Consider the following 8,716-nt stretch of genomic DNA (forward strand, 5'->3'; position numbering starts at 1 on the left):
GAACGACCAGGCAATAGCCTTGGGATACAAGCGATACCCGCGAAGGAAGGCCAATTCCTGCTCTGCCTAGGTGGCTGCCGACGCTAGCAAGTTGAGCGGTCGCAGTCCAGGTAATGCTGTCTCAAGGTTTGCGGTGAGGACAGCGGCATCAGTTCCACTGAGCGTCGCACTGTTGGGGCTAATTTGCTCTGCGTGCAAAAAGGACGGAGTGGACGCCGTGTTGCTGAGGAAAAAGTTCTCCTGGGCAAGATTTGGAGTATATTCCATATGGTTCGAGGGGTGCACTCCAGAGAATAAGACAGGATGCACACCACTTTGAACGTCACTTTCTTTGGATGTCGGCATCATAACATCCCTAGTATTGTTAAGTCAAGCTCTTTCCGTTCAACGGTTGCGCACGCGTGGCACAATTAACAAGACTGCTCGGTGCTCTAGAGTATCAAAATACTGAAGCACTGACATATTGGTGGTAGCAGACTTTTTTAGGCAACTCAGCTACACGTGGTGCTGCGTGAAACTTCGTCCTGAGGTTCTTGCCACCCCGTGCAAGCGAAGACTCATCCCCGATCGACAACCTTGGACTTCACAAGCCACACTTGTGATGACTCGCCTCTAGCTCTGAACGTGACTTCTCTCCCGAAAGCCACTAGGTGCACAACCTTTGGCGTTCCAAAAGATGGAGTGTGTTTGTCAGTGGAATCCAGGATCTGACAGAGCCTACGGAGTAGACGCAGGAGAAAAGCTTATTTACACTTGCGTCCCTCATCAGCACCTTTTGATTGGCCATAGTTTACGCACTCCCCACTCTCATCCAATTCCGGCCAATCTGTCATTAATAGTGTAATTTACCTCTTCGTAGTGGGAATCAATACAGACACCACACGTTTTAATAGCGGCAGGGAATCACTAGGGACACTGCAGCTTTTACTAACTTACTGGCACCGCAATTATGTTCATACCCCCATCACATAATCAATTTTGCCAAGAATTATTACCATACATTACCGTAGCAACTGCATTACTACCACTATAGCAACTACATTCTATCAACTACTACTACTATAAGAGCTTCTCTTTCACAGATTCCATTTCATATTATTTACATACAGTACGTCCCGAAACCGGTGCAACCTCATTTACTCTTCGAGTGCTACTCTCGCCCCACCGCCAAGAGACACTAGTCCATATTATTGACGGAATATCAATATTCCTGTATCGGTTTCAGTACCATGACTTACTCTCATTAAAATACGATGCTTTGTCTCGTAACTATACAGTAGTTTTCGAAATCGGTTATACCTTCGCACTCTTCCCGTTTCCGCTGTATAATTAGGGTCCATATGGAGAATTTTGGTGCGGCAGAATCGTGGCAGAACATAGCGGTGAATCAGGGTGGTCACAGACTTTTGCGGTGCCACTGTACTCTTAAAATACGACTGTAAATCCAGTACAGTATCATGAAACACAGGGGAGCTTCAGTGAAGGGCGAGCCTCCACCCCGGTCGGCATTACTCTTGAAGCAGGCCTTGACTATTCACACTGCGATCAGTCTTTCGTAATCAATATCTTGACAGTCTTGTCTACATGCCGAAATACCTTAGCTGGCCGAAACCAATTTGAAAGATTGCTTCCAGCGAAAGTTATTCCTCTTGGAACCCGAGAGACCAATCTCCTATACTAGTTAGTCTGTTTCATATTCGGAAAGCATTTTTCTCTATATTGTATGGATGTAACTGCAATTGCCGCTTAGTAGAGAACCTGAAACAACATTAATGAATACTCAAGAACCAGGGCAAGTGTACCCCGGATAACATGGCCAAGCTCTCATCCAGAGTTATTATGATGCACCCATAGTCGTATTCTCATGTTTTCTGTATAAATACCTGTACTTCCTTAGCTGAGTTCCCTACTTGCTCTCAGTCTCATTTCCTTCCAACATAACCACGCTCTTCGCTCCTGCTTTTCTTTTCTCTCAAGAATTTCTGCCTTATTCATCATGTTGCACCCCGTTGCATTCCTAGCATTGATTGCTGTTGCTCAAGGACACACAGTCGCTTGGGTAAAAGGCATGTACTGCCTAGGAGGTCCCGACCTTTCCACAGACAACGCGAATACAAACACAGCCGTGGGTCCCCTATACAATCTCACCCATGAAAAATGGTGGTTCCAACATGATCGCGGCTGTGACGCAGCACCTCCAGCGCATGGCGACATCCTGCAACTTCCAGCCGGAGGAACGTTCACGGTGGAACTTGCACACAACCGCGCGCAGACTACGCTTTCATACGATGGAAAGTATACCTCTGAATGGCCGGACGGGAAAGAGCACCCCGAAGACTGGGCTGGTCCTGGAAGCCCCGCCGACTGCATTCAGGACGATGGAGCAATGCATACCAACAACCAATCCATGGCCGCTGGCACTGCGTTTGCTATCAGCTATCAGTCTGACCTGGCTGCGGTAACAATGGAGAACTTGGCTGTGTTTACAGTTTTGGAGCAGTGAGTTCTTTTCTGAAGCTTTTTACACTATAGATGCCTGGGTTCCTAATATATGTCTAAAGCACCCCGTGGAAACGGGTTGCTACCTATGAAGTGCCCGAGGATCTTCCAGCTTGTCCTCCTGGTGGATGCACCTGTGCTTGGCTCTGGGTAAGTGTATGAATATTCAGCTAGGTTTTACTTAACTGACACCAGATAGGTCCCGAACGGTTGTGGTCAGCCCAATATGTAAGTGTCCATAAACTAGTTCTAGTCCGTTAACTAACAAGAGAACCAGGTACATGGCAGGTTATAAATGTAATGTCACTGGGTCTACCTCCTCTAAACATGTCGCCGCCGCTCAAGTTGCTGCTTATTGTGCGGATGATACCAGTAAGTGTGTTAAGGGTGCTAAGCAAATGATTGCCTTCAACCGTGAGTCAGTCATTCTCCCAGACAGTATGCCCAGAAGTAACTTGAAATCATAGAGCAAACTGGGAATAACGTTCAAGTCCCCGATGGCAAGACACCGATGTACAACACGGCGTGGGGTTGGGAAAATGGTATGTCTTCATCTACTACAACCTTACAATGAGAACTAATTTGCTAATAATAATTTGCTCGCCAAAGGCGCACAAAATGACATTTTTGTTTAAAAAAGGCCTAGGTTCGAACAAACTGCTACTGATCGAGCAATTGGACTGTATATTCGAAAGGATACGCTAGTGTATTCCATTGGGCTTTATTATCTAATTAAAGAGGGATTCGAAGACCAATCAAGAGATCCGAGGAGACGGACTTAAAGTATGAAATAAGCGATAGTATTTTTTTCCTCTGTAGAACAGATAAGGGCCACAGAACCAAAATTATTGTCAAGCATGAAGAGGAGGGAAAGAAAATCAAAAGACAAAAGCACAAGGTCCTTTTTTGGAGTCTGTAAGCCTCCTATCAAATGTAGCATGTATTATCCGTCTATTGTGACTCTATATCCACACGGGAGGAGCCTAGGAACTCGAAAAAACACGGCAACTATTGAATCATGCAACGGTCAGCTTAGCCACGAATCGCCTATGGAACGTAAAATAAAAGCTTGTCTCCCCGTTTCAGACGCTAATAGTTCGTAGATCGAAACAGATCCTAACAGTTGTGGACCGCTAAGCCCTAGGCAGACATAAAAGAGCGTGTTACCTCCCAGCCGTTCGGATCCTAAGGGTCTTTCCAGACTAATATTCCCGCAGTTCCTTCCATCGAGTTTCATAGGCCTTCACAGAGCCCGTATTCATCCACGAATGGTTCAAGGACAATCAAATTATCGCGCATTTGGGGGCTAGGGAATAGATCAAGGTGTGCGGCTGACGAAAAGGCGGAAGAGGCCATTCTAGACTATGAGAACCATGGATAAAGATATAGAGCTGTCACCCAGCTGCATTAGCGCAACCTTAAATAGTGGTAATATGACCCGTCTTTATTTATTCTAAATGTGGTGAGTTCAATTCTACTCCACTTACGGTGAGGCAATATTTCCTGATTCGCGAGAATTCACCCTGCTGCTCGCCTCGAGTACCACGAAAGCCCTCGCTCTGTTCAAAGCATCCCTTCGTTCTTCTCTCTAAATATATAAGCAGGTCAGTCAACACTCATCTGTTCTCGGCAAAAACACAAAGTCTTCTACGCTGTGTCAGAACCTACTTCCCCATACTTTTACTTCACCTAAGCTGCCATTATAACATCTCGATACGCTGCAGCTTATGCTAATCCAAGTGGCCCCGGGGATAAGCGCCCGACGGCTGAGCAGATTGTCCGAGATGAAGGTCTCATTGGAAAATGGATAGACAAGGTGATCCTGATCACAGGTTGCTCTTCGGGTATCAGAGTCGAGACTGCCAAAGCGTTGTCGATGACCGGGGCGAAACTATATCTAACAGCACGAAATCTCGAAAAGTTAAAGAAGGCTATTGGGGAACTTGTAATATCTCTAAATGTCTACCTTCTTTAGCTTAACTGGGGCTCTCTTAAGAGCGTTCGGAGTTATGCTTCAGCGTTTCTGGCTCAGAACAGCCGGTTACACCTCTTGATTGCAAACGCAGGCGTTATAATAACCCGCAAAGAGACTATACGGTAGAGAAAAGCGGTAGGGGCGGGAAGGGAAGTACTATGTTCCAAATATATTTGAATGTATATAACGTCTATAGTGGCCGTTTATTAGTACCCGGAACATAATACTTCCGCTCACTGGTAGAGAGATAGGTAGGGCAGGTACAATGTTCCAAATATTACTCTAGTTAGTTATCTAATAAACGCTGACTGTATATCGAAGAATTTGTATTTCCCTGCCCAGGACTCCTAACTACGGAGCGCCTCAATATCTTGTCCGGCGTAACTTAAGTAGTTGATATATCTAGTATATGACCGACGCAATAGGCAGTAACTAAACACATACATCCTATATACCTTATATATATGAATCCTCACAGAAGATATGAATTCACGGAGGATTTTTTACCTTCTGAATCGGGACTTTTCTCTCATTTATGAGGGAGCAGAGGGATACAGAGGGGGTGAAGACGCTGGGTAGGAGGAACGCCAAACCCACGGCTAACCGAGAGGTCGTGGAAGAATACATCCAACATCAACAACGAACGCCACCAATCGATAACGAAGCAGGAGAGATACCTGAGGATGGAGATACAGGGGAAACAGCAGGCCATTTTGAGGGCGAATTGAGGGATATATCGTAGGACTGAGGGCTTGGAGGGCGTTTCGGTACTGTTTTTGGGCTGTTTTTGGGCTGATTTTCTATGGCATGACGCCGTTTTCCTATGTATTTACTGTTTTATGCGCGGGTCTGGCGTTCGGATCACTCTTGCTTCCGCCGGAGGAAGCGCCTGCATAGCCATTACGCCACTAGTTAGGCTGCAACAGGTTAATAGAGTGTTGATTGATTGATTGATTGAGGGATACAGAGGCTAATTTGAAAATTGTTTAGGAATAACGCTTGGCTGAACGGGCCCACTTTTGAATATCCTGTGAAGCTGCTCCTGGATCATCTGTCGAGTGGATTGTTATAGAAAGTAGGAATCTAGCACTTCAAAAGTATTACCACTTAGCTACTAAGCCGCGACTTGTTCTAAGGCTTGCTTTAAAATGGAGGAATGGAGTGGAAGGGTTTACAAACCCTACGGCTGCGCGACGCCAACGTTGACACAGCGAGAACATAGCGAGAAACATATACCCGCTGAGCCTCTCTCTTGTTAATGCTTAGTTGGATCCTAGGTTACGTTCCTTTCTTCTTGTGTTCGGTTGTATCCGTTCGTGGTAGCCCTCCCGCTCTACTACTACCTACTTCGCGAGCACTACAGAGGTGATCCTTGTTTATATATTGTCTTGCAAAAGCCCTTAGAATCTTAAACTTTCGACGTTCGCTAGCGCCTTCTGTGAATTTTTATATCAAAATCTACTTCTCATTCGAATCAATTACCGTCTCCGTTCTTCACCGCTACGTTTTATTATTCCCCTAAGGAAGTTGTTCTTGATAACTCCTTAATCCACACAAAGTATATAGCCAGGAACTACTGACGAAAACGAGCCCTCGCCGCCGGCTGCAACACTATATCTAGAAAGGCCTTCTCGAAGACAACGTAAAACAATACGCCGATGCACTTGTATAATTGTGATACGACGGCTGGTTAGCCAATTCCTGGCTTTCGGTTTTCTATTTCTAAGTTAGAGGTGTTTTGGCTATTAGTTATACTATCTGCGTTTCTATTGGTCATTACTCATCTTTATGACCGACTGTTAGCTAGGCAAAACAATGTCAATTTTTCCTTTGCCTTGCCTGTCCGCCGTTCTACGTCCCTACGTTATCATCGTTTCAGGACGCAACGCGCGTCACCAGTTTCACGAAGGCAGATGTTGCATCAATGTCGGAACATAGATGAGTAAGCCATGTAGGTGCACCAATAGATGACAGTGCCCACGGCACGGCTGGCACAGGAAGCGAAGAGAGAGAAGGGAGACTGAATCAATTGGTCTATCTAGAACAGGAAGACAAAGACGACTAGGAAAGGAAGAAGAAGCAGAAGGGAACAGAACAGGGTCTATAAGGCCCTGAAGCACAAAGGAAAAGGAACGGGCCTGGACCTGGCAGGAAATCACCGGCCTGCTTCATGCAGGGCCAAAGAAGACGACAAACCTGCAAACCCTCGAGGTCAAAGGGATCGAGTCATCAATAGAAATCACAATGAATATGAATTGCTCTACAGCCCCTATCTGGCATTTTATGTGGGCATAAACATAACTATTCAAAGCGGATAACTTGTAGTTACAGGATCTCCTTTCTCCAGGTATCCACCAATCCTGCCACTGCGACAGATCCTGCTCGGTTCAGTTGCCTAAAATGATGTTTAACGGAAAGAGGGCGGCGAGCTTGATATTGCGACTACTTAAACTGGTCAAACCAGTCGTACACATAACTTTCAGCACCTGGATTACCGATATGATATGCGCCTTGGATGAAACTAGGTGCCAACGTTAGTCATAGTAGATCAGGAGATTCCGCATGGGATTATTTTTACCTGACATCTTTGACTCTCCCGTGCTGGAATGGAATCATCGAGTCTTCGATAGGAAAAATCTCATCTTTCGTGCCCTTTACATCAATGGGTTAGAAACTTGGACCTCTCAGACCGCATTGCGATTGGACCACTTACACTGATTAACAACAATCGACAGCATGGATTGTCAAAAATACCGCACTGTAGAAGCGAGAATCGCGATTGAGCATTTTCACTATATGCCTCGACTGAGTCGTATCCGAACTTGTACGCCAGAGCTTCCGCGAGACTATTTTCGATTAGAAATGAAGTCTCGCAACACTGATATACTAAACCACTTACGCATATGGGTACTCCATCCTATCCTGGGCCTTGATCCACTCTTTGTCAAACATTCGATGGCACCCCCCGCCTTGACTAACGACCGCCAACAAGCGATCCGCGTGAGTATGGGCCATACGCATGCCGTAGTACCCTCCAGTGCTCATGGACCGAGCACAGATCTTCTTCGAGTCAAATACCTCCTGCGACTCGATCCAGTCCAAAACACTTGACCACTGACTGTCAGGACTGAGAGGGTCCTCTTTTGAAGCAGGCGAGTCCCCAGTTCCCGGGATCTCAACACTCACACAGGCAAATCCTCGACGAATATGTTCATCGATTCGGCTTGTAAAATCCGTACGATAGGCATCAAGTCCACAAACAAAGGGCACCACAGGGACAGGTGATGATTTCGATGCATGCTCTGGAATTCGCACATAAGCTTGGATAGTGTTTCCGTCCCCGTCGGGCGCAGAAGCGTAGGAATGAGGAATAAAAACTTCCAAGTTTGGTGGCGTAAGGTATTTCCCGCCCTTGGAATACGCCGCTTTGCCTCGCTCCCAAGCCTCGAAGGTTTTGGGGGATCAACTGATAGGGAAGCGGGATATTCGATATAGAGGGGCGGCACGTCTGGCATACCGTTAGCTCGATGCAAATGATATTGACACATAGACTCATCGAACAAGTAGAGGTTAGAAGCCAATGCCGTTTCTTTATTGGCATCGGCTTTGGCTGCCGCAGTTTCAAGCTCCTCAGCGACAGGAAAAAAAGCCGAAGCGTAGGTATCTGGGTCATATGGCTCTGTCATATTCATCTAAACCACGCAAAGTTAACATGCTGATAGTGTGTAAATCCATTTTTCGACAACATGCGTACGTACCTCAATAAGGGTCTTAAAAACCTTGTCAAAATCCCTGATGTCGCCGTCAGGAAAGGGGTATATTCCCATAGCACACTAAGCCAGGCTTTCATCAACAGAAGTCATCTACCAATCTCGTCGGAACAACACGTACTGGAGCTCTCCATTTGCCTTCCCACAAGGCTCTGATGGAAGCATGGTGCGGAGCCACCTTTCCAAAGCTCTCTTGGGCCCAAAACTGTGAGGTAGCTGTCATGCCTGTTCAATACGCGGCTCGTCGGCAAATATATGGAGGATAGAGCATGCGTCAAAGAAACTGACCACTCTGAACACCTGTATCGGTAGGCTTTTCAATCGTTTTTATATTCTCACGGTTGCTTATACATTTAGATCTACAAGGGAGCAAGATCATTCGCAAAACAAATCGAAACTGAGATGCGGCTGGAATGAGACCCTGGATATTCATCCATCTCGATATCGAGTAATCTCACAGAGCAATTGCTAC

General features: G+C 46.1%; 3 protein-coding genes across 3 annotated transcripts; 1 reads left to right on the forward strand and 2 right to left on the reverse strand.

The window, feature by feature from the left end:
- Nucleotides 1-66: 66 nt before the first annotated feature.
- N7473_012773 (uncharacterized protein) lies at nt 67-345 on the reverse strand (the record flags this gene model as incomplete). The annotated part of the gene is made up of 1 exon (XM_057158712.1): nt 67-345. One exon carries the CDS (start codon nt 343-345, stop codon nt 67-69), a length of 279 nt encoding a protein of 92 aa, XP_057002666.1.
- A 1,651-nt stretch (nt 346-1,996) lies between these two features.
- On the forward strand, nt 1,997-3,134 carry N7473_012774 (lignocellulolytic auxiliary activity family 14 protein; the record flags this gene model as incomplete). The annotated part of the gene is made up of 6 exons (XM_057158713.1): nt 1,997-2,499; nt 2,562-2,649; nt 2,699-2,727; nt 2,777-2,913; nt 2,967-3,041; nt 3,109-3,134. The coding sequence occupies 6 exons, from the start codon at nt 1,997-1,999 to the stop codon at nt 3,132-3,134; spliced, it is 858 nt and encodes a 285-aa protein (XP_057002667.1).
- Nucleotides 3,135-6,916: 3,782 nt separating this feature from the next.
- On the reverse strand, nt 6,917-8,467 carry N7473_012775 (alpha/beta hydrolase family protein; the record flags this gene model as incomplete). Its single annotated transcript, XM_057158714.1, has 7 exons — nt 6,917-6,995; nt 7,053-7,126; nt 7,188-7,320; nt 7,374-7,899; nt 7,992-8,166; nt 8,233-8,307; nt 8,366-8,467. The coding sequence occupies 7 exons, from the start codon at nt 8,465-8,467 to the stop codon at nt 6,917-6,919; spliced, it is 1,164 nt and encodes a 387-aa protein (XP_057002668.1).
- Between the last annotated feature and the right edge of the window lie 249 nt (nt 8,468-8,716).

Source organism: Penicillium subrubescens (assembly GCF_028828155.1).
Source record: "Penicillium subrubescens strain IBT 31985 chromosome Unknown utg000011l_segment0_segment0, whole genome shotgun sequence".
NCBI lineage: Eukaryota > Fungi > Ascomycota > Eurotiomycetes > Eurotiales > Aspergillaceae > Penicillium > Penicillium subrubescens.